The sequence below is a fragment of the Bufo bufo genome, chromosome 2 (genome assembly GCF_905171765.1).
Source record: "Bufo bufo chromosome 2, aBufBuf1.1, whole genome shotgun sequence".
Lineage (NCBI taxonomy): Eukaryota > Metazoa > Chordata > Amphibia > Anura > Bufonidae > Bufo > Bufo bufo.
The window spans coordinates 250,618,933-250,645,008 of NC_053390.1; the positions used below are offsets into that span (position 1 = coordinate 250,618,933).

The 26,076-nt window shown below is 40.7% G+C and overlaps 1 protein-coding gene across 1 annotated transcript in view; it reads right to left on the bottom strand.

Annotated features, from left to right (window-relative positions):
- Window positions 1-26,076, bottom strand: part of PI4KA (phosphatidylinositol 4-kinase alpha) — a 171,429-nt gene that overhangs the window by 24,888 nt on the left and 120,465 nt on the right. The window contains 18 exon segments of the mRNA XM_040416365.1: window positions 3,279-3,351; window positions 5,763-5,833; window positions 7,410-7,539; window positions 10,477-10,597; window positions 10,950-11,003; window positions 11,193-11,360; window positions 11,438-11,528; window positions 11,750-11,943; window positions 13,242-13,321; window positions 13,445-13,600; window positions 16,086-16,213; window positions 16,711-16,818; window positions 18,545-18,696; window positions 20,104-20,262; window positions 20,468-20,595; window positions 20,675-20,831; window positions 21,945-22,037; window positions 23,110-23,130. Of these exon segments, the coding sequence (XP_040272299.1) occupies window positions 3,279-3,351; window positions 5,763-5,833; window positions 7,410-7,539; window positions 10,477-10,597; window positions 10,950-11,003; window positions 11,193-11,360; window positions 11,438-11,528; window positions 11,750-11,943; window positions 13,242-13,321; window positions 13,445-13,600; window positions 16,086-16,213; window positions 16,711-16,818; window positions 18,545-18,696; window positions 20,104-20,262; window positions 20,468-20,595; window positions 20,675-20,831; window positions 21,945-22,037; window positions 23,110-23,130 (2,084 nt within the window).

Sequence of the window (26,076 nt, forward strand, 5' to 3'; positions counted from 1 at the left end):
GGGATGGGTATTGCAAGAACACGGCCGCCTGGGTCACGTAACATCATGTGACCTGATGACGTGTGGTGTCATGTTCAGAAGTGGTGCCGATGCCGGCAATTGCGATCCCATAGCCGCCTCAGTGGTGGCGAATTTTCACCAATACAGGAAAACTTTATTTAGATGAACTTCGAGACATGAACAATTGAATGCCCCCAATGGAGCACCACCAAAAGTCAACGCCACTGTCACCAAAATCAATATTGATGCTATTATTTTTAAAGGGAATATGAAGATCTTTATTTACAGTGAAACTTGATATCTTGATTTGGATACAATTTGGGGTTTGATATTGGATTGAGATATATCCGTAACTGAAGGTACAATCTTAGACCGCCATTTTTACTTTCTGAGGATTTGTCAATGTGTTATGTGTGAGCGTCTCATCATAAGTGTATGTATATTGTTAGTGACTTAGTGTCTATATGTACCCTACTTGGCAGACATACATTATTCACTATTTGGTGACGGGATCTATCACTGTGTCAGGGACCCAACAGGGCAAACAGGAGGTTCCTGACCCGGGATCGCCCCCATCGGGCTGGCCATTCCGTTTTTAGGTAGGGTTTAAATAGATATAGGGTGAGAGATAGGGAATTGTTTTTCTTTTTTCCTTTATTCCATTTTCTTTGATGTACCCAGCTTTATACAAATAGTCAAGTGAACAATGATTTTATCAGGGACTTTATCTCTATTAAAAGTTAAGTTTTAGTGGTGTCTTCAGTGAACTCTACTGTTTAATCTCGACTTCCTTCATTATACGACCATCTGACGGTTGACTAATCAGAACTGTATATTCATACTGGTAGTCAGTCAGAATTTTGGTTAGGGTTTTCACTAGGAGGTGTCCATCTTCCTTCCCTAGTTCTCAGGCCTGATTCCCTGTTTCCCCACTTCTCTCCTATGCTCGGTGTGGTGTTTCCCTCCCACACCGAAGCGTGACATTGTCATGGTGGTTTGGGTCAAATGGAGATGTAACTGGATACAGGAGGTATATGGTGCTGTATTCTCATATACAGTAGATATAAAAAGTCTACACACCCCTGTTAAAATGTCAGGTTTCTGTGCTGTAAAAAAATAAGATAAGATAAATCATTTCAGAACTTTTTCCACCTTAATGTGACCTATAAACTGTACCACTCAATTGAAAAACAAACTGAAATCTTTTAGGTGGAGGGAAGAAAATAAAACAAAAACCTAAAATAATGTGGTTGCATAAGTGTGCACACCCTCTTATAACTTGGGATGTAGCTGTGTTCAGAATTAAGCAATCACAATCAAAATCATGTTAAATAGGAGTCAGCATACACCTGCCATCATTTAAAGTGCCTCTGATTAACCCCAAATAAAGTTCAGCTGCTCTAGTTGGTCTTTCCTGAATTTTGCTTAGTCGCATCCCACAGCAGAAGCCATGGTCCACAGAGAGCTTCCAAAGCATCAGAGAGATCTCATTGTTAAAAGGTATCAGTCAGGAGATGGGTACAAAAGAATTTCCAAGGCATTAGATATGGAACACAGTGAAGACAGTTATCATCAAATGGAGAAAATATGGCACAACAGTGACATTACCAAGAACTGGACGTCCCTCCAAAATTGATGAAAAGACGAGAAGAAAACTGGTCTGGAAGGCTACCAAGAGGCCTACAGCAACATTAAAGGAGCTGCAGGAATATCTGGCAAGTACTGGCTGTGTGGTACATGTGACAACAATATCCCGTATTCTTCATATGTCTGGGCTATGGGGTAGAGCCTTTTCTTATGAAGAAAAACATCCAAGCCAGGCTACATTTTGAAAAAAAACACATCTGAAGTCTCCCAAAAGCCTGTGGGAAAAGGTGTTATGGTCTGATGAAACCAAGGTTGAACTTTTTAGCCATAATTCCAAAGGATAGGTTTGGCCCAAAAACAACACTGCACATCCCCAAAAGAACACCATGCCCACAGTAAAGCATGGTAGTGGCAGCATCATGCTTTGGGGCTGTTTTTCTTCAGCTGGAGCTGGGGCCTTAGTTAAGCTAGAGGGAATTATGAACAGTTCCAAATACCAGTAAATATTGGCACAATACCTTCAGGCGTCTGCTAAAAAGCTGAACATGAAGAGGAACTTCATGTTTTAGCATGACGACCCAAAGCATACATCCAAATCAACAAAGGAATGGCTTCACTAGAAGAAGATTAAAGTTTTGGAATGGCCCAGCAAGAGCCCAGACCTGAATCAGATTGAAAATCTGTGGGGTGATCTGAAGAGGGCTGTGCACAGGAGATGCCCTTGCAATCTGACAGATTTGGAGTGTTTTTGCAAAGAAGAGTGGGCAAATCTTGCCAAGTCAAAATGTGCCATGCTGATAGACTCATACCCAAAAAGTATTAGTTTAAGGGTGTGCACACTTATATAAAAATAAAATAATACGGTTGAATTTTTTCTTCCCTCTACCTAAAAGATTTCAGTTTGTTTTTCAATTGAGTTGTACAGTTTATAGGTCACATTAAAAGGTGGAAAAAGTTCTGAAATGATTTATCTTTGTCTCATTTTTTTTACATCACAGAAACCTGACATTTTAACAGGGGTGTGTAGACTTTTTATATCCACTGTATGTATGTAGAGCTGGCTCACTAATGTGCACTTGTCCTGCAAGTCTTTTTTTTTTATTATTATAGTATGTATTTAAAATTTGGTGACTAAAAATTTATTTGGCTCCTAAATTTTTAAGCTTAGCAGCCATGGCTCCTAAGTATTTTTTTTTTTTTTAGTCTGGAGCACTGAACCTAAAGCTTTGTACATTAAAAAACTCTAATTGGATCACATAAAATTAGACATTTCCCCCTCCGTATTATCCTGCCCTCAGACAAAACTAACACAGGAGACCTAACACAGCTGGTTTAAGTCCACATTCGCACAATGAGGTTGCATTGAAGCATTTCCCATCCACTTTCCCCTATCAATTCAAAAGGAAGACTTCATTTAACAAGGAACAGTTAAAGTGCATGTGCACAAAAATGTATCCCCCCTCAGAATATAGTCTTGGTGGAAGTTCAGAGCCGAGACCCTCATCAAGCTAGAACAAACATATTGCTAAGATCACTGTGCTTTTTGGCCTTACTAGGAAAAGCGGTTCTTATGCCATTATGGTCTGTAGCCCAACAGTGTCATGATAGCCTTTTGTGGTCTCGAGTAACTTTTGTCATGTTATAAGAAGACAGACTTTATGTATAAAAAAATATTCTCAGATCATTTTCACCTTTGCATGGGTGTTCCAGATTTGTAGTCTATATCCAAAACTATAGCTTCTGGATTACTGGGCAAGTAACAACCTGAAAACAGGACGTAAGAGAATACTTATCACTAGACACTAATACAGTTATATAACAACACTCTTTAACTTTACTGGTGTTACACCAAATTGGAAACCACACCACAATTTTCTGTTTACTGGTGGTCGGGGCATCACTTAATGGAAACCTATCACACTGAACATGGTGTCTGAGCTGCAGGCAGTATGTAATAGAGCAGGAGTAGATGAGCAGATTGATATATAGTTTTATAGGAAAAGGTTCTTTATAAGTTGTATTTCAATCAGTAATATCTCTGATAAATTCTGGGCTTTGAAGTCGAGGAGGTGGACCTATCAGTGATTGACATCTATCTGTGTATACACGGTCATAGATGGAAGGCTGTCAATCACTGATAGGTCCAAGATCTTGATGCCTAAACTACTACATGTTTTACATAACTCCCCGGTGTGGATCCCGCAAAGGATTTTCTTAACATACAAAGCCTATTTAGATGTTTGATATGGAGGGGAAAAAAATCAGCTAGGATAAGGTTGGGGACTCTGCAAAGAGGAAAGGAATCAGGGGGATTGTCTCTTCCTAACCCTTGGCCGTATGTTATTGCTTCGCAGATGCAGCACTTGGGGGGATGGGGACAGACTCCTGGAGGTGGAGGAGCAGCGGCAAGACTAGTAGCCCACATTATAAAATGTAAATCCCCTATAGCAGTATTGGAACAGGATGGTTTATCAGTTAGTGCCGTGGAAATGCCGACTATCAACCTGATCAGTAAGGTCTAGTAAAAATGTCAAAGGATGTTGTCCATAACGTACTCAGGTTACACCACTCTGGAATAACCCTCAGTTGCTTGAGATATTTCGATTGGAAGGGTTTTCTCCATGGGAAAAGAAGGGTGTGATTTTTCTCCATCAACTGCAGAAAGACGGGGAACTCAAGTCATTTGAGCAGCTAAGGGAGGAATTCTCCCTTCCCCGTACCGCTTTTTAGCAATTTTTAAAATTGAGGCACGCGTTTCAGACACAAGCTAACTATTTCTTCAATGACATGTGTAAATGTCCCACTCCTGCATCAGATTCTCACTAGGTCCTCTACAAAGGTGCTGATCTCCTCAATTTACAGGAATCTTTTTGCGAAATCCGTGGATGAGGGTACACTACCAGTTAGAAAGAGGTGGGAGGAGGATGTAGGTGCAGTCTCAGATGAGGAGCGGAGTGAAATACTGGATTTAACCCCGCAGTTATCAATATGAGGGACACCGAGTATCTTAATTGTTGCTGACTCATAGGGTATATAGAACCCTGTCCTTTCTGTTCAAAATATGGGCTAGAGTGAATGATTCCTGTCCGAGGTGTGGGCGGGGACCAGCATCGCTACTACATATGTTCTAGGAATATGAGGAGCTTTCAAGCTTCTGGGCAGGAGTGCTACAAAACATTAAGGACGCGTATCAAGTGGAGATACCAGCCACTCCTAGAGATTGTCTTTTGGGGGTGATGATCACTGGAGATCAAGGCACATTTCCCGGGGTGCAACGTCTATTATTTCAAGCTCGTAAATTGATAGCCAGGTACTGGATCCGTCCTCAACCCCCCTCGCTAGAAGAATTCTTTAACAGAGTGACCGACTTATTACACCTCAAAAGGGGGGTATATCTAAAAAGGAACTGTGAAGCCAAATTTACGGCAATATGGGACAGGTGGCTCTCGGCTAGGGCTGGGGCCATATCCACTTATTTTGTCAGAGGCCTCAAATACAAGAAGATGATAATTTGAGACATACGTTTGGAATTAAAGTGATGAGGGGGGAATGGAGTATGTCTAGGAACTGCGCCAGGTGGACAGAATTAACAGGATAGCACTAGGCTCTTCATACAGATAGAAAACAAAGGTTTCCTTCCTTTCTATATACGGACTGATAGCTGTCCGGAGGAGAGGGCGGACCGTCTCTTCGCTATGGGGTGGGGGAGATTTGGTTGGGTTTCTTTTCCTTTTTCACTTTATTTGGTTTTCATGATGGCTCTGTTTGTCTATTATGTGATCAGATGTCATATATTATGTAAAGAGAGTCAAAATTTATTTGTATAATGTTGTAATAATGTTGCAATAAAAACTATCTGATTTAAAAAAAAAATTAAAATCACTGATCGGTCCGCCTCCTTGACTTCAAAGCCCAGAATGAGCAGGAATTTAAATGAATGAAATACAACTTATAATGAATCCTTACCCATAAAACTATATATCAATCTGCTCAGCTCCTCCTGCTCTATAACACGCTGCTGGTAGATTACACTACATTTTCATGGTAACAGGGTTTCTTTAATGGACTATAACAAAACAAGTACTGTACATCCTGAAACATCTCAAAATATATTTCATGACTATTCAATCTTTCTCAATAGGCGAAATCAGAAAGTAACACGCAGGGGGTCTTACCTGGCTGCACCTTGACTTCAGACAGGGCATTAAGGCAAGCTTTTTTACGTTCTTCTCCTTTAGGGTATGGTCTGGTAAGAGAAGGAAGCCGATAATTACAATATAGCTATATACACACACATACACAAAGAAAAAAAAAGGGAGGGTTTCTGGTTTAATGGTTTCTTTGGTTAACCAAGAAGAAAATCCATAACAATATAAAACTGACCCATATTTAAGCATTATATATGTCTGTTAGCAAATGGATTAATTCAAAGACAACTACTTGGGACACAGTGCCATGTGAAAGACTTGTTTTACATGTATTTGGATCAACTGGCTGAGTAGCTCCACAAGGGAATAAAGTACCTTATAATACCAGTCCCTAGATTACAAAAACTGACTGGAAAAAGTCACTACATATTCCTTAGACTGTAATATTTTAGGAATAATTCCCATAAACAATTTTCCCCAGATTTATACAGTTTTGTGACTGGATTCAGTGCACTTGACTAATGGGTCTGATGGGAGAACTTTGTGTTGCCCCTGCGCCTCATTTCCCTGCACACTACTGATTAAGCAATGACAATAATTACACATCAATGCCAGGTTTCTTCGACATAAGGGAAAAGGTGCAGTGGGATTAGTGATGCACATAACATGCCAGCTCCAGATGGCTTCCCACAGGTTTCCACAGTAAATTAAACCACCTGACACATTATTATGTTCAGGCAGTAAAATAGATTTTCAGTCTGATGGGTGCTGTAATGGTTAATAAAGCATAATAAAGTGCAGCTTTTAAAGCAATTGCCCTCAATAACTGCCCTTACCTGTGAAGCACATCTGTAGTAAGATAAAATGACAATAGAAAGTGTGACCTCTACCGAATGGGCACTCAAAGGGGCTTACAGAGTGAAAGACTTGCTTCTTCTTACGCTATTAATATGAACTTTCACTGACAATTTTCCCCAGTAAATGCTATGTTATTATGTTATTGCCAGTGTTGCAAGTGTCTACAATCATCTGATACCCCAGACAGGGAGGGTGCTGAGATCTAATATTGGCTCTGATAGCATGAGTAGCAGAAGTATCTCCACAAGTAGAAGAAACTTCTTTTAGTTACTCATCCACAGTGATGTTTTGGCTCATCCCAACCTGTGAGGGAATTTAGGCTGGGTTCACATACATCAGTTGTGTCTGCCCAGTTGTTTTATGCTCAGACACGATTGATGACATTTTGTGCACTGGTCCAGAGTCCATAGACTTAAAGAGCTTAACAGAAAAGAAAACGCTAGTTACATTTTTCTGTCTAGCATTGGGAGACATCTGTTGCTACAACTGATGTGTTGGATGCAAGAATTGATCCCACAGAAAACTATGGGTTCAGTTCTGGACCACACTGGAAAGATACACCTACTGTGTCCTTCTCCCATACCATGTAGATTGTAAGCCCTCTCTCCTTCTGTACCAGTTTGTAACTCGTCTTGTTTATGCTTAGTGCAATTGTCTGTATTATGTATGTATACCCCTTTTCATATGTACAGCGCTATGGAATGAATGGTGCTTTAATAATAAATAATATTAGAAAGGATGGCCATATATTTGGGAACCCAGCTTTAGGAGTATTCTTCAAAAGTTTTAATGATAGAGAAGATACAACAGACTTACTTAATAATGGCAGACACGTTGGTGATTTTATTGAAAAAGTCAAACTCCCGCTGGTAGAAGTCTTTGGCAGGCCCTGAAAGGGATCCTGTGATTTCCTCCATGAGCTGCTCCAGCAGATCTCCAATGTCAGCTGTAGGGGAGCAACAAACCAGAGTCAAGTGCAGCCCAATGCTGACTGGTATGTTAGAATAGTAGACAAAACCAGCACAGGAATACAATGGTAGAATAGTAAACAAAACCAGCGCAGCAATAAATCATTTTGTTACAGATTTTATTTTACATCAACTTTTGCATAACATCACTAAAATGATTCTTAATGCCCTAAAATGAATTTTTGTAATAAACTTTTGTTTTCTCATTTTCCATACAAAATAGGGACCTCAAGTTCAGGTGCCTATAGAGCTTTGGAATCCATACACTCGTACAATGCAGCATGTCAGAGGTGTATGGATTCCACTGTGGGGCCACAGTGAGCATTGTACAGGCAGGAGCACACCTCACTGCTCCTGCCTGCACCAGCTCTGCTAAAGCCTGACATAGGACATCAGATGTGCTATGTCAGGCTTTACCAGAGAGGAACTTGCTCAGGCAGGAGCAGCAATGTGTTATCCTGCCTTTACAACGCTCACTATGGCCCCACAGTGGAATCCGTCCTCCCGTACGTCTCTGACATGTCAGCGGTGTACAAGTGTACGGATTCCAAAGAGCTATATTCAAGTGCCTATTTCGTATGTAAAACGTGGGGGGGGGGGGGGGAGTATATTACCAAAACTCATTTTAGGGCCTTTAGAATAATTTATAATTAAGTTATTTAAAAGTTTAGGTACACTTAAATGGTTCTTATAGTTTAAAATTTTTTTTTTGGTGAAATATCATAGAACTGCAAGCGCCAATTACTAATATATTATTAGCTGCATCACTGAAAATACAGAATCCAGAAGATAGCCATGGGTACATTTATGTATAGGTTCAGCTTTGCAGAGATCTACTGCATTTTCTGCTGAATCACTATAAGGGAGTATATTTGGGGTATATTTGCATTTGTGGATAGTTGGATAGTGACATGACAAACAGAAGCATCACTGTTGTTCCCTTTTAAAAAGAAGAACACTGAAAATGGCAAGATAACAATGTGTACAGATACGCTGTACCGCAACCACATGGCCAATAGGCATGAGATGTTTATTGACTTGTGTGACCTGTCCAGATGTCAAATGTGAGGGCTGAAATGGATGTGTGTGGGTATGAGGGGGCTTAGTGGCCAGTGCAAAAAATGCAGGATTTTAGGAAATTTTTAAAATATAAATATTAACATGTAAAATTAAACATATCACCAAAAATTCTTAAAAAATATCTCTAACATAAAAACTTAAATTTAGACAGTAGGTAATTTTGTGATGATACATTACTATTAAAGGGGTTGTGCCACTTCAGCAAATGGCATTTATCATGTAGACAAAGTTAATACAAGCCACTTACTAATATGTTGTAATTGTCCATATTGCCTCCTTTGCTGGCCTGGTTCATTTTTCCATCGCATTATACACTGCTCGTTATCTAGGGGTTATGGCCACAACTGCAGCACAGATACGAGGTGGCCTGGACGGGAGCTGCTGCGTATGTGTGCCTATGCGTGCTCCCATGGTCCCAGCTACCGGAGAGGTCAGCGCTTTTTGTTATAGTCTTCCAAGACAAGACGAAGAAATAGGCAGCACTCACCACTGGTTCTTTTCTTCTTTTATTTCATAATAGCAGATTACAAGCGGCTGAGTAGCAGTTAGCCAGATTCACATACAGCGGCGATGGCCGTTTCGCGCTTCCTCAGGCCACTAAGTCAGCATGTATCTACGTGCTGACCTCTTATACTAGGCATCCAGTTGTCATAGAAACCGTAAATAACCCAGACGCAACACACATAAGGGTCAATAAAAACAATGAACAAACGCAAGTGCGCTATTACAAAAACACATTCAGACCTAACTGCCCTAGTGCTCCTGTGCATATAATCCATTTCGCTTCCTTTTGCAAGAGAAGACCATGTCTATCCCCACCCTGAACTGGGTGAGGGATGACTTCCACTCCAGCAAATTGAAGCGCTTGTACACTTCCTCCATGCACTTCTCTTACATGGTCGATTAGTCTGCGATAGCCCTTCCCCGTTCTTCTGGAGTTAAAGTGCTCTCTGATCCTTTCAAATAAACACCTGATGGTTTTTCCTATATAAAAATGGCCACAATTGCACATCAATAGGTAAATCCCATATGTACTTCTACAGTTTATGAAACTGGTTACTTTTTGAGTTATGGGACCTATCTCTAAAATTTTCTTTTGGGAATTGTACTCACAAAAAGAGCAACTGCCGCATTTGTAGTTGCCCTTAGGCAACCTCTCCTGCAACCAGTTGCTCTTTTTTTTCCTCTGTGAATCTGCTTCTAACAATCCTGTCTTTGATTGTGTGGCTTCTCCCATAGGTTATCAACGGTTTTTCATCCACTATACCCTTCAAGCCTATATCTTTTTTTCAAAATATCCCAATGTTTAAATATTGCCGTTCGTATCAAATTAGCCATTGGGCTAAATTTGTACGAAAACACAACTCTTCTTTTTTGATTTGTCTTCTGTTGTCCTCTCACCTTGTTTTCTCCTTTACCTATTAACAGCTCATACTGGGAAAACTTGCCTGCCTTCTCCATCTTCTCATCTAGTAATTTCTCAAGGTAAGCCCTTTGCAATAAGCATTTTTTTTTTTTTTTTTTGGAGGTATCAAGAGGCATTTTTTAAGCACTCGGGTGTGTTGGTAAATATCGGCAGTGCCACCTGTAACTCTATTTTGTGGATTGAATGGACTTTTTCGTATAGTATCCAATTGTACAGTGGTCGTAACCCCTAGAAACAAGCAGTGTATAATGTGATGGAAAAATGAATCAAGCCTGCAAAGGAGGCAATATGGATAATAACAATACATTAGTAAGTGCCTTGTATTAGCTTTGTTTTCACGATAAACGCTATTTGCTGAAGTGAGACAACCACTTTATGGAAATCTCTTATTAAGCTCAACATTACTCACGGTCCTTCTGGTGTCCTTCTTCATCAAGATAAATGTTCGTCTTCATGTTCCAGATAAACTGATGAGCCAAGAGCTGGGACTTGGAAGCTGCCCACAGAATGTATTCCCGAACATAACCCATCTGTGTGCACAAAATAATTTATTTCCCACCAAACTCACAGTTATGCTACAAATATACTAAATGGCAATAAAGAATGTTTCTTTAATCTGTCCATATGGTATATTTAAAGAATGAACAATAGTGATGACAAATTAAGTGACACATACTGACAAATCCAGCAAATATTAATTTCCAAATGTACCAGATACTGGTTTTCATCATTTACTTAGATGTTAAGATTTGAACAATGCAAATTATAGCTAGTCATACCGTTAATGGAGCACCTTTATTTGACTTTGGTTCATTCGATCATTTGACAAGCTTTTGGAAAATGAACTGGTAATATATGGGAGGATCAGTAGAGAGAACTCACCTTGTCATACCGCAGAGCTTGAACAATTTGTGGAATGTAAAAAAGAATGGCATCCTAGAAATTAAGAGAGAAACAAAAAGAAACACAACACAAAGAGCAAATTAGGATATAAAGGCTAAAGAGAAATAAAGTAAAGAAAGTGAAGGAAAAAAAAAGCGAGGAGACAAAATGGAAAAGTAAGAATCAGCTACGAAGAGAATAGTTACTTAAGACTAACATTAACACAGGGTGGGGAGTCATTACCGGAGGGAATGATCGCAGTACTTTGACCCCATATTGGGCAGTTAGTGGATGTGGAGGGTACATGCTGGAGAAATAAGACAGTCCGGTAGGTGGGTCAGTTGGTGCCCAGCATAGAATATGGCTGAGCTCTGGAGCATCTGCATCTATCGTATGCCACGTTACCAGATACTGCAATACAAAATAATGCATCAGTGATCAAGAGAAAATGCTGAGGAGTTAACGTGTCTGCCCTTTTCACCACTTACTTTGATGGCCTCTGGAATGTCACTTACAGCACCTGGGTCCAGTCTCACTAGCCGAGTCACTTCTCCAGCAATAGCTTCAGTGTTTTTAAATCTGAAAATTAAAGGGTACCCTTTTTCACGACAGGCCAAAAAAACCATAGAAAGGTCATAACATATCAAAGGACAACCCACATATATACAAAGGCACATATCTTTCCTAACAAAGTTTTACTCCAAATTCTCCACTTGATCTGATATAATGACTCTTAGTGCAGCGTTTCTGAGAAATCAAGCAAACATCACTGACATCTCGTCTCTGTAAAGAACATTCACCTTGCAGGTAACTGGACTGCTAGATGAGGAGAAATACTCCAGGCCAGGTTAACATTGTCTTTCCACTGCTTTTCACTAAGACTGATGTACTTCGATCTCCAGTTGGCAACACTGTTTTCTCCAGTTTGATCCAGCTCCAACTCGGGAGCAGACAGCGGGTTGTACCATGTAGTCAGGCCATCAATCTCAGTAGCCTAGGAAAGCAAAATAAGGAAAAGTTTGGTTTGGAAAGCATTGATGGCACATTTCATACACAATGATAGAATAATTGTCTTTCTACTGATCTGTCCTAGGTTTCTCTCAGACACTAGAATTGACTTGGCTAAGACCATGAACCAGAAATCTGAAGAACAGACCGACACATGACAAACCATATAGGATGGTTTGCAGAGATACAGATACATATATATATATATATATATATATATCTATATCTATATATATATCAAATAATATGCTGGGCAGCACTGCAAACAAGGTAGAAAACAGAGTGCCAGCGGCTGCGTAAGCGATCCAACACCCAGGTAATAATAAAAATGAAAATTGTACGGCTCTTCCAAAGAGGAGTAGTGTGTTTGTGGGTTTATTACACCAGACGCGACGTTTCGGTTCTCTCTGCTTGAAAAAGGTTCCATAGAGAGAACCGAAACGTCGCGTCTGGTGTAATAAACACACTACTTATCTTTGGAATTTCCATTTTTATATATATGTACATTTTGCAGCTGGTTGCCCATGCAGCTACTTAAAGTAGCACTCCCACAAAATAGTTTTATTCTCTGACCTGTTAGAAAGGTGCATGATGTAATCTGTAGTGAATGCAATCAGAAGGGAGGGGATAGTTCACGTATATAGACGCTGGTAAAAAGATTACATTCACTACAGATTACATCATGTATCTTTCTTAAGGGCTGGTTCACACCAACGTTATAAATTCCGTCCGTTCTGGCTTTCCGTTATAACATGGTTATAATGGAAAATAACGGAATCCATAAGACGGAATTCAAAACTGAAACCTTTAGAGGCATTCCGTTGTGATCCGCCATAATAGAGTTCTATGAGCAAGCAGAACAGATCCGTCTGGAATTCATAACGCTGATGTGAACCCGCCCTAACAGGTCAGAGAATACATTTTCTTTTGCGGGAGTTCTTCTTTAAGGTCCCTTTGCATGGGCTGAGAATGTCACAGATAATTGCTAACAAGCATTCATAAAAATGTAACGCCGACTAATTGATGAAAGAGCGAAACGCTTGTTCGTCGGGTAATAATTTTTGTCACCGAACAAATGATCTATTGTTTGCCCACAGCAGATCGTGCTGTGTAAACAGAGTCAGTATAGAGACAAGCAATGGCATTAGCAAACGCTCTTCCACCAGCTGGCAGCATATCGTCGGGAAGGAACGCTTCCTACCCGACAACCTGCTGCCATATCGTCCCGTGTAAAGAGACCTTTAGTAAGGATACTAAACATCAAAGCTTCATTCATGCTCATACCAAGAGGGATAAAAGCAGAGTCCTCCTTTTCATGTAGTATTTGTGTAACTGAGTCCCTCGGTTTGTTTTCTTGGTCAATCCTGAGAACAGAACAATGTATACAATAGAATATAAGCTTACATTTAGGAATAAATAACATTTTACTGTTGGAAAAAACAATCTAGAAAAATATAAGAGGCTCAGTGAAAATACTAATAAATTACCAGATTTTTTGGAGATTGTAGACATGCCACTGGATAAAGGGTACGTATTTATCCAGCCCTGGGTTGTTTGTTGCCGTGATCCAACCGTTACATCTAAATTACTACGCGTCACATCCGCCATTACAGACAGGCTGTTCATTGAGGGATCCTGGTTATCTAGAAGTGAAGAAAAACAATAGCAAAAGACTAGAATCAATAACTAAAAATATAAATGGACACTAAAGATTTCTCATCAGGTTGGAAGTGTACTACACAGTTCAGAATAATCAGGCTTCATTGCCCCATGTCTCAGAAATAGAGGAATAAGACCTGTCACATTGAATATGCAGTCCTATCTGAAGGCACCGTCTTACAGAGCAGGAGGAACTGAACAAACTGATATATGGTTTTGAGGGAACAGATTCAGCACAGTTTGCAAGATATAGATCAAAATCTTTGCTCGTTCTGGGCTTAGGAGTCCAGTAGGAGGTCTTATCCATGACTGACAGCCAAAGTAGTAAGATCTCAGTGCATAGGTCCTCCCACTGGACTCCTAAGCTTGGATTCAGCAAAGATTTAGATCAATAAGTTACAAGTTGTACTAAATCTTTTTCAACAAAACATTGGAAGGGGGGGGGGGGATTTATCAAAACAGATTTAAAGAAAACCTTTCATTTTCCGAAGGTGCTCTGGCAATTAAAAGGTGGAAGCTGATTGGTTGCTATGGGGAACTAAACCAGTTTTCTTTTACATCTGTTTTGATAAATCTCCCGCTATATTTCAATCTACTCAGCTCTAACTGTTCTATAACATGTTTCCGGCAGATCCGACTACATGTTCTAAGTGACAGGTTCTCCCTAAAGGATCTGCTTTCCTAAAACGGCTAGAAATGGCAACACTCTTGTTCACTGTCTGACATTGTAGTTCAATGCTATTCACTCGGAATGGGGCTGAGCTGCAATACCAGACACAACCAATGTACAAAAGTGGTGCTGTTTCTCAAAATAAAAAGCAGACTTCTTTTTTTTTTAATCCTGGAAAACACTCAATCATGTCTAAGACAACTTTCTTAAAAGGGGCTGTGCCAAGTATATAAGTTATCCTCTATTCACAGGATAGGGGATAACAAACTGATTGGTGGGGTCTGACCGCTGGACCCTCACCAATCCCGACAATACATGCACCTGTCCTGATGGCTGAGCATGCACCCTGCTTCTCCATTCATTCTTTAGGAGACTGCCAGAAATAGCGGAGCGCTGTACTTGGCTTCCATAGAGAATAAATGGATCAGCAGGGCACACGCTTGGAGTGTCGCTCCGTCAGGACATGAACATGGGACCCCAGTAGCCAGACCCTTACTGATAGGGGATATCTTTTACACTTAACACAAAAAAGTGGTCTGTATGGTATATATTGTACATTACACATTGGGAATGGACAGGATAGGGACAGGAGCGTAGCTATAGTGGGTACAGAGGTAGCAGTCGCTATCGGGCCCAGGAGGCTGAGGGGGCCCAAAGACCCTTGTGCTGTATAAGAAGACACTGGTATAATAGAAGGTGGGAGGGCTCTGTTATAGATTTTGCACTGGGGCCCAGAATCTTCAAGTTACACCTCTGGCTGAAGGGAAGGGGTTTGGTCAAGAATTTGGCAGAGGGGGGGGACGGGGACGGGGACGGGGGGACGTTTCAAAGCACTGAGGGAACGGGGGCCCAAGCTGAACCCTTGCACCAGGGCCTATGAACCTTTAGCTACGCCCCTGGATAGGGACTGTGTAAGATGTAAACTTTAAATAACGTTTGTATGTTTGGTGCAACTTTTCTACTGCCGTGATCCACACACGTAAATGTCTTGGTTGTGGTGTCAAATGCTCAACTTTTCAGTCTTTTAAAAAAAAACTGATTGATGGGGAAGGGGTGAAAACATGCAGACGTCTATTTACAGGGATAATTTGTGCCTCCTCAAAACAGCCTCCATTGTACGCAGTCGCCTCCACCATGCTGACTGACATGAGAGCTTGCTGCAGGTGAGGCTACGTCAGTCTGTTGTATCACAGGTTATAAAGCAGCTAAAGACCTGAGCCAGTTCTTGTTTTAAAGCCAAGAACACAAGCTTTAAACGAGATCAGGATCGCATAATTGCACCTCATACTTTCCGGCAGATTTCACTGTAGACCTGGTTGCTAAAGTCTTGCTCTGTAGCAACTAGATATGTCTCTGGTCTTGTTTTAGAGCTCACCTCTAGAGTTACTACACAGTCTTAGGGCTCATGCACACGACAGTATGTATTTTGCGGTCCGCAAAAAACGTATATCTGCAAAAAATACGGATGACATCCATGTGCATTCCGTATTTTGGGGAACGGAACAGCTGGCCCTTCATAGAACAGTACTATCCTCGTCCAAAATGCTGACAATAATAGGACATGTTCTATTTTTTTGCGGAACGAAAATACGGAAACGGAATGCACACGGAGTAACTTCAGTTTTTTTTGTGAACTTATTGAAGTGAATGGTTCCGCATACAATATTTATTTATTTTTAACTGATTTAAAATTGAGTCCATAATGAGTATGTCTATAATAAATCAATCTGATCCAATGTATAAAATGTAAAAGTTAATGCCTACTGTTCAATAAGAGATTACGCTTGGAAGAATCTCACCTGGAGGAACCAGCTGATTGGCTGTAAGGTACTTCTTGTCTGAGAACATAGCTGTCCAGAACTTAATCATAATGGTTATATCTTCTCGGAGTTGCTTTTCTGATTGTGTTGGAAATTTAGGAGGAGAACTGTACAAAGAATAGATGTTGTTCATGCATGAAGACAAACCTTATATATTACACCTAGGGATGAGCGAATTGACTTCGGATGACTTCGATTCGCGTAAAATTTCATTTCAATCAAGTACAGAGCGAGGGCTCCGTACAGTATTAGAATGTATTGGCTCCGATGAGCCGAAGTTATTACCAGAAGTCTCGTGAGACTTCTGGTAATAACTTCATAAATTGATTTCTACTGTAAAAAACTATTTCCCGAACTTGGTTTTGGTTCCAAGGTTCCACTTGAACCACTTGGAGTATTGAAACAAAGTTTTATGCGAATCGACTTCGGATGTTTCATCCGAAGTCAATTCGCTCATCCCTAATTACGCCGAAGCAATGCATGGTCATAAACGTATAACTCATAATAAAACTAATATAACAAAAAAAGAATCTGCCTAATTAGAACCAATAATTCATCAAGATACATCTGCAAAAAAGCAGAAAAAAGGCATTCAATACCGTACCTGAAGTAATCAAATGCTGTTGAGTAGATTTTTTCCCTAAGAACATTACGAATGGTGGCATTAGGAACCACATCTGCATGTAATAATGACAAGCCTAGAATCAGCAGCCTGCAGAAAAGGGTGGACACAAACAATTTAAGCAATCTCTTATTAGGTAGACATGATCAAAAAAAAAACTGTTTAAATGCAAGCTTTGAAGCTACTTCAACGATTATATTATTAGTACTAGTAGTAATTACCCAAGTTGTTCAATTTACAGACATAACGCTGCAGAATACATTGTAAATTAGGGAACATTTTCCCAGGGAGCACTGCCTGGCCACACGTGAAAAAAAATGGCTATGGAAAACGGACACACTTATTTTTGCAGCCAGCCACTAAAAATTGATGATTTTTATTGGCTTTTTAATTTAAATCCCAAACCCTGCAGCATACATAATGTCCCCCATAGTGGCCCCCAGAATTAATAATGTCCACCATAGTGGGCCATAGCATTTCCCCCATAGTATGCGAAGAAAAAGAAAATACAAATACTCACCTCATCTACTTGCTGCAGAAGGACCTGCGCTCCCAACATGGTGACATCATCATGCAAGGAGCACAGGTCCTTCTGCATCAAGTGAACAGCAACTGTTTCTGAGCATGCAGGTGGAGGACATGAATACAGTAATAGTTTTTTTAACCGCTAAAATGCCATTTTTCATTAGTGTACCCGTTTTTAATAGCTGTTAGATGGGTGCATTCCTGTCTAAGCGGCTGTTAAAAAACGGTCCCATTGACTTCAGTGGGAAGTCACTCCAACTTGTAAAGCAAACAAATCCAATAGTCTAAACAAAAGTTTCAATTCATATAAATCTGAAAGTAGTGTCATCGTGTACGTTCATCCTACAATTTAGAGCAGTGTAAAAGTTTTTTAGCAATATACTAGGTACTTATTTGCACTGCTGTATACTAATTTGAAGAAAACAAAAAAACGAACTTCCTTAAAAACTTCTTAGTGTAGTCATAACCCCTCCATTATCCGTGTACAGTGGTATGTTCCACAATAATGTAGTCAGCCAAGGAGATGTCCTGTGTATTGTGGAACAGACCACTGTGTACAGATAATAGAGAACACCACAAAATCAGAAAGAGGATTGCTGTTTTCCCGATTGCTATTATGAATTGTAAAGCAAGGCAACATCAACAGATAAATATATATGACAAAACACTACCCTATATAATTACCTAGTTTTGTGTGTTATAAACTTTACACATTAAACGTTAAATCTAGGTCATTTGATTTTGAGTGTATCTGTTGTTTTAGGCAATTTTTCAGAATAAGCTGCAGGACAGAAAGCAGTTGGTTTTATGTCTGCCCAGACACAGGACATAGAGAAAGAGGAGATTCTGCCGATAAACTTTCTGTAGCACGCCCTCAGAAGCAACAGCAGTAATGGAGGATGCTATACAGTTGAACTAAGCAGTTTAGATGCAAATCCTGCAGTTAAGCAAGACGGTAAATCACTTATAAACCAGCAGTCAGTCTCTCTGCCACGGCCTGTCTCCAGCAGCCTATCCCTTCATCCTCCCCTCTCCATACAATTCTATGTAATTTCATCCATCAGTGAGCAGGCAGTCTGTCTTCACTGGCCAGAGGTCTGAGCAGTGAACTGAGAGTTAGTGAAGGGTGGAGCAGGTTCCTGATATGAGGAGAAGAAAGCACCTTTATCTGATAAGATATATTACAAAGTTTTGTATATTCGTGTGTCCAATTTATTAAAAAAAAAAAAAATATATATATATATAAAACAACAGCAATTATACTTCAAGTAGTGGTAAATGAGACGCTTACTTAAATCGGGGTCCAATAGCTGCCACATGTCTATTTATGTTTCCTTTTGCCCCTCCAATATTTAGGGAAAGTGATCGCTGCAGGAGACTGGAGAATATCTCTACCTGATCAGAGCTGCAATACTTGGCAATTTCAAACCTTTGCATCAGGAACTAGAAAGGAGGGAAAAAAAGTAAGTTGTAATTCTAATGTGTCCTCACCAATCCACATTGTTCAAATGATTGATGAAGGACTCATACTTACTTGCTCCCCGCTGCTCTAATCCTGATCTCTGACTCCTGCATGTCCATCTTTCAGTCTGCACCAGCTCCGCTGCAGCCAATGACTTGCTTTAGTGGTAACTAGAGATGAGCGAATTTCATATTTTGAAATTCGTACACGCTTTGTTAAAGCAGAATTGCGTTATGGATTCCGTTACCAAGGACCATAACGCAATTCTATGACTGAATGCATAACGGCATGCCTTTACAGGCATTCAGTTATTCATTTCGTCATAATAGAAATCTATGGGCTGCAAAACAGATCTGTCCTGGATCCGTTATGTAGTCCATAGACTTCTATTATGATGGAATGAATAATGGAATGTCTCTAAAAGGCATTCCGTTATGCATCCCGCCATTGAATTGCGTTAGGGTCCGTGGTAACGGAATCCATAACGCAATTCTGCTTTTACCACCAAATGAAGCGTGAACGAATTTCATAACATGAAATTCGCTCATCTCTAGTGGTAACATATCCACAAGATACACGTCACCGCTAAAGCCAGCAGTTGGCTGCAGTGGAGCACGTGACCATGCCCATGCCAGGAATGAAATAAGCTGCAGACTGAAAGATGGACATGCAGGAGTCAGCGCTCCGGACTAGAGCAGCAGGGAGCAAGTTAGTACAGTATGATTCTTTCAATAGGTTGCGAGCATCAGTTGAAAGCTCCAGACAACCCCTTTAACCACGCTAACAAAAAAATAAATAAAAAGGTACAATGACATACACTTCCCACGTGTATGCCAAAATGACTCTCTTTTGGCACAGATCAATCAACAAGGGCGTATAAAAATAGGGGGTAATTTACTACACTGAAATACGCCTAAATTAAGCGTATTTCATGTGCAGATGGCGGCATAACGGTTATCTGCAACTTTGCCCCGCTCACACCAGTTCTAAAATTGAGGGTGTGGCATGGGAAGGGAAGAGGACGGTCCGGCAGGCTTGTCTCATTGACCATTTTCTACGCCTGTTTCAGGCGTAGAAAATGGTCTAAATGTAAGACTTGAAATCTCTCTTACATTTAGTACTGGCGCTGGATGCACCAAAGTTATGAAGAGGCCGGCGCCTCTTCATAACTCCAGCTGATCAATCGCCAGCTTAGGGCTTTATTAAGACCGGCATCTAAAATGCCGGTCTTAAAAAATGTGCCCCATAGTCCGTATATGCACTAGAAGCTTTCTCGCTGCATATGTCTTAGGTAGATTGCAAACACAGTGTGAGTACACCCTAACATGACTGGTTGCTACTGTTGGACAGTATGAAGAAATCTGTATAGTTGGCAAATTACAACTCACATCAATCCATATGTAATGGGGATTCACTTCTGGAGGACATGGATGAGGTTGGCTTTGCTCTGAGGCAGCCAAAGGGTCTGCTTCCTTCTGCTCAGGTGAGAACAGCCCAATCTTCTGCTCCACTGTCATTTGCCAAGCACCAGCCATCTCTCGCATGAACTGTGAGAATACAATGAGTTTAGGGAAAGCACAGCACAGCACAGATACAGAAGCACAGTAAATAATTAAAAATTCCGTTTACAACCCATGAACCCTCCAGCAACGAGAAAGAAAACATTTTATTATGCTCAGACATAGGGCTTTTCCAACTAAATCAATGATACATTTTCTCTATAAGGTTGGGTCACGCCAATTAGTTCCTTACCGGTACTTCAATCCCATTCTTAGCTGCCAAAAGCCATTCCCAGCAAGCAATGGCTGTCTCCATTCCATGGTCAGTAAACATACGAAGAGGAGCCCAACATAAATGGTGTAGAAGCTGAGCATCACAATCTAGAACATAGATATTTTTATATGTCAGATTAAAAACACATGGTCTTGCTTCTTTTTGCAACAAATCTAGAACTCTTACCATTGCTGCTGATGAGCATGGCTGCGAGTTTGAACATGACTTGGGTGTATGCTTCTGGCTGGTCTGAATCCAACGCATTATTCAGATTTTTCAGCATTAACGTGTTCAAATCAGAGGTCCGACTAGTGGCTCTGGAGAACTCGATCATGCCAGCGACCTACCGGGAGAATCTGAGATTAAGATTTCTTGGGATTTCATAATGTGGTCTACTATTTCTGTTAAATCAAGTATATGCCTTGACCAGGGCAGGATTTAACAATAGACACAGTAGACAAACATGTGGGAAGGGTGACTGAAGGCTGAGCAATGTGTAGTCAACATTCAAAGTACTAAGGGAGTACAGGAAGATGCTCGGGAAGGGAAACAGACATATGACTAGCCTTTTTGATGGGTGGAGTAGAAGGCAATCTGTGTCTACAGACTCCCAAGTGGTGAATCTGAATCAGAATCCCCATTTATTAAAAGAAGTTGTCCAAGTTATATTTATTGAGGACCTATCCTTAGGATAGGTCATCAATATCAGATCGGCTGGGGTCCGACACCAGGCACCCTCACTGATCAACTGTTTGAAGAGAAGGCGCGCGCCGTGCCAGCGCTGCCTCCTCTTCATTGTTTACCTGCTCGCCGTTGCATCTGCAGCAGTGAGCAGGTGTAATTACACCCAAGCCGTCCCATTCATTTCAATGGTACGGATCGCTTCTATACACTTGTATAGGAGTGATCCGTCTTATTGAAATGAATGGGACGACTTGGGTGTAATTACACCTGCTCACTGCTGCAGATGCAACGGCGAGCAGGTAAACAATGAAAAGGAGGCAGCGCTGGCACGGCACGCGCCTTCTCTTCAAACAGTTGATCGGCAGGGGTGCCGGGTGTCGGACCCCAGCCGATCTGATATTGATGACCTATCCTAAGGATAGGTCATCAATAAATATAACTTGGACAACCCCTTTAAGCTTTATGTGTTCTAGTAAATGATAAATTGTATACAAAGTTTTAGCAAAAGCACAATCTGTTTAAAGAGGACCTGTCACTACTAAATGCAATGTAAACTGCTCTTCCGCTCTCCACTCTAGCCAAGAGAGGAGGGTCCTGAAAAGAGGATCTACCTCCATTAACTCAGGGTTCCCTAACAGGGTGTATGAAAAAGACATTTCTAAACTGGAAAACCCCTTAAACGTCAGAAAACAATATAATAAAAAATGCACTAGAACAGCAGCATGTATTGGCTGATACAATGTTATGCCTCACTACCATGAAATCTACTTACCTCTCCAGCATACCGGTTACGCAGGTTCAGAGATGCCATGAAATTGGAATAATCCTTTTTGACACAGGCTGGCCGTTCAGTTAGTTGTGTTGTCTGTTGGAAATGCAGTGCAACATTTACTGGTAATACTTGAAGACTGGAAACCCTGCTCTGCATTACCCAGTTTGCACCAGTTTAAAACAAAAAAAGATGCAGACAGTGAAAGTGAATAAAAGAGAGAAATGTCGGAGGCGGCTATTCCATCTCAAAAACAAATGATTAAAACAATATCAGATACTAAATAAAGCACAGGGTACACAGATTATATTCCCAGAGCTATAGCCATACTAATGAATATAAATCTTAATCAGTTAAAAGGTACAAAACAAGTAAAGGCTATTCTAGAAAATTAGTACTGGGTCCAGAGTGACTTGGAAAGTAATGCAGCCCCCTTTAACTTAATATAATGGTTGTATGAAAGTACAATAAATTGAAAAATTGTTGAAGGGAATCGCTGTGATTTGGCCTTCAATTACAAGTAACAGGTCAATTTACTGTCTATATATGTAAAAAAAAATAACCTATATAGAAGTTGAGGAGCTCTATAAAGACTGCAGCACCTCCTTATTGTGCCATTGTAATCCAGAGCTGCATTCACAATTCTGATGGCTCCAGAGCCATCTTCTTCCAACTCCTGCCGTATCAAAACAGGATGCTCTTCTGATGTATATCCCGAGAGTGTAGGATTATATTGATACATCAACTATGATATCATAGTCAATAGGTGTGCATAACGTTTCAAAATGGATTTAGAAATTTTGGTCAGATTGACAGTCAATTGGTTGCACTGGTTTTTTATTTAACACAAGATGTATGTGCAATAACTGTGTACAGGAGGTCAATTTTTAACACTCAATAGCTGTAGCCCCCGACAATCTGCTCTCTGGCAATCCATGTAAGAAGGCAGCAATGTTAATAGAAAGACACCCAGCAGAGTCCCCACGGAAAGGGTTACTGTGCACCGGTCAGACTGCAGTAAAGTAGAATGCTGTTCACCATTCATTCCAAAAACAGTGAATTAATGTTCCAACAGAGGAAAACCGGAAGATGATATCAAGAAGAAAAGAGCAGCCTTGGCTGAAGAAATAAGAGAGACTTGTGGCAAATGGTGAGTGTTAGAACAAACCTGGAAATAGGGAGCTGGAGACTGGAGGGGAGGGCAACAACAGACAATGCATGGCATGGGCAACAGGAACACATGGATAATGAGATCACATCATCAGTGCAGAAGTGGAAGAAAAGGTAACGGCGTTACATTGTGAATTGACATAACCGTGAAATAAAATGAACAACACATGCACAAACAAATAGCCATGCTAACAGATAAAGAAGCACTCCACAGTACACAACCATCGGAGTGGACAGCGACTACTGGGGGCTTATCGTTAAATGATGCTTTAGGGTTTGTTCACATCTGTGCTTAACATTCCTTCTACAGGAGCAGAATAACGAAGATAATGGAGGCTCCACTCTGTTGGGAAACATGACTGATGAAACCACTGACTATAAAAGGAGGCTGGCGCTCACTCGCTGTAAAATATTCTTATTGGATATGAAAATAAAGAATATACCTTGCTGAAAGCAACACGCCTGCTGGGATTACTTTGAAATTGACCGTGGGGATCGCCCCTTCAGGCGCAGAGCGACACACGGATCGTGAGCTGTCTAACCTCAAGCAAATTATAAAGGAGGTCAGTCAGGTTTCTGTCCGAAAGCCCAACATTTTACTGGCCAAAATGGCGCAGCATGCTACTCTATTTTTCTGGCTTTTTTTTTCCCATGGAATTTGTGACGGAGGTGTCTAGCAGAGCCTTCAACAGGGATGTGAACAAGACCTTAGTTTCACGCTCTAAATTTAACACAAAGAAAAAAATCCTCCTGAAACCAGGCAATCCGTTGCTTCACCCTTGCTCTTCCTGCTTCCTCTTTCTTTCCTGATTGACAAAACCAGGCCCAGATGACAATGCAGTGTCAAGGAGGGGGGAGGCGGGGCTTGCTGAGGAAGCAGGAGGAGCAAAGGTGAACAGAATGGCTTGGGCCCGCCCTCGGTGCACTTAACTGCTCATCTGCATATTGATTAAAAGCACTTTTCTCTAAAACAGATTGCTAAGTGAAAGGTATCAATACATTTAGGTGAGCTAGACATACAAGGCAATGTGTCTGGTTTATCAGGGAATTTCCTAGTGACATATTCTCTTTGTAAGCTTCCGCTAGAGAGAATACATGGAACAATAAGATAAGTGTTATGTGATCAGTAAATAATCTTCAAACTGAAAAAAATGTTTCTAGCCACACACTGTGAAGGGGAAATTGTATAATGTGCCATTACACAGTTATTCTAAAAACTGGATAGAAGTTAAGTCCCGCACCAGGTCTGGAAATAAAAGTCAATCCTTTATTGAAGCATATTAAAATTGTGCTGTAGTTCAGGACAAGGTATGCGTTGGAAATGCGTATAGCTCCATCTATCCATCCTGTTTCTAGACATATCGTCACAAAAATTCAGCAATTATTAGCACTGAATGGAAGAACGCCTCTTTGAGGATTACAGTTGATTTTATGCTTCAATAAAGGAGTGACTTATCTCTAGATCTGGTGCTGGACTTAACTTCTACCCTTGGATCATGCACATGTAACTGACATGGTATCCACGTACAGACATGGGGACTCCATAGGACTTGGCGAGCTGAAACTACATACAAACCTTCTTTCTGCATTGTAACATCCGTGATACCGAAGTCCTAATATAGTGTGTGGTACATGTAAATTGTATTATAGAGAGTTATTTAGAGCCTTTATAGTTATTCGAAGTCTGACTTATTCATGAGTCCTCCATGCAGTGCTGAGAAATCACTTCAATGTGGAGTCTCTGAAAATAATCCATAGTGGGATTTCTCAGGCTCAGATTAATAGTGGAGAAGTCCACCATTCACCAATGGACTAGCAGAAATTTACAAAGAGAATACACCTTCTTAATTTTAAAGTGACCGTCAAACTCAAGAAAAAAAATTCACATTAACTGGGGAACAGAAAACATGGTGATCCCCTTTCCATCTTTGTAGCTGCAGATCTGTCAGTTCCCAAGGTCTTCTGCCATCCACAATGGCTACATTGCTTTTCAGGCTGTCTGAAGCATACTGTGTATTTGGTAACCCAAGACACTTCCTACTGCCCTTGGACTGGCCAGCAGTGTTCACATGAGCAGTGTTGGCCAAATCAATTGTAGCAGGAAGTGTCTTGGGTTACCAAATGCCCAGTGTGCATCAGGCAGTCTTAGAAGCAGTACAGTCATCATGGATGGCAGAAAAGGAGCCCAAGAATTAACAGTGTTGGCCCATCTTGGACATTCGGGGCATATCGCTAGGATATGCCTACAATGTCTGATAGGTGTGGGTCCTACCTATCCTTAGAACACAGCCCGCAAAGTGCAGTTTTTATGGGAGTGCTGAAAAAAGCAGACATTGGGTGCATATCCTAGGAATATGCCCTCAACTCAATGTCCAAGATGTCCCAACCCCTTTATCCGATCTGGAACTAAAAAGATGAAAAGGAGGTCACCAGATAAGTGTTTTGCTCATTCCCCATTTAATGTGATTTTTTTGTATTTTTAATTTTATTATTTTTTTTTACTGGAAAAGGGACACTGAATACATTATATTCTAGTACAAAACAAGTAAAATGTAGAGATGAGTGGCACTGCCGTATGTCTATCCGTTACGTATTGAACCCCCCTGACACTCTGTCTATCTCCAAACAGTATACGTGGTGCTCAGCCAATATTCAAGTGCCAACGATAGTTGTGTATAGAGATAAAAGAAGGCGGCACCCACCACTGTAGAGTATACGTTCCTTTATTCTTCCATATGTGGGGGCCAAAAAAAATATTGTGATTAACTTGACTGACCATGAACTCTCTCCAGACTGTATCGCAGTCCTTAATAAAGGGCTGGGATACAGTCTGGTTAAGTATTTTGATCCAGTGGAGTTTGAGATTGATCTGTATAGATCGATCCACAAGCTGTATCTTAAAAAAATGTTCAGAGATGTACCCTTTAAGCAACCATTGAGTAAGCAAGGAGAAATACCAGCTGAT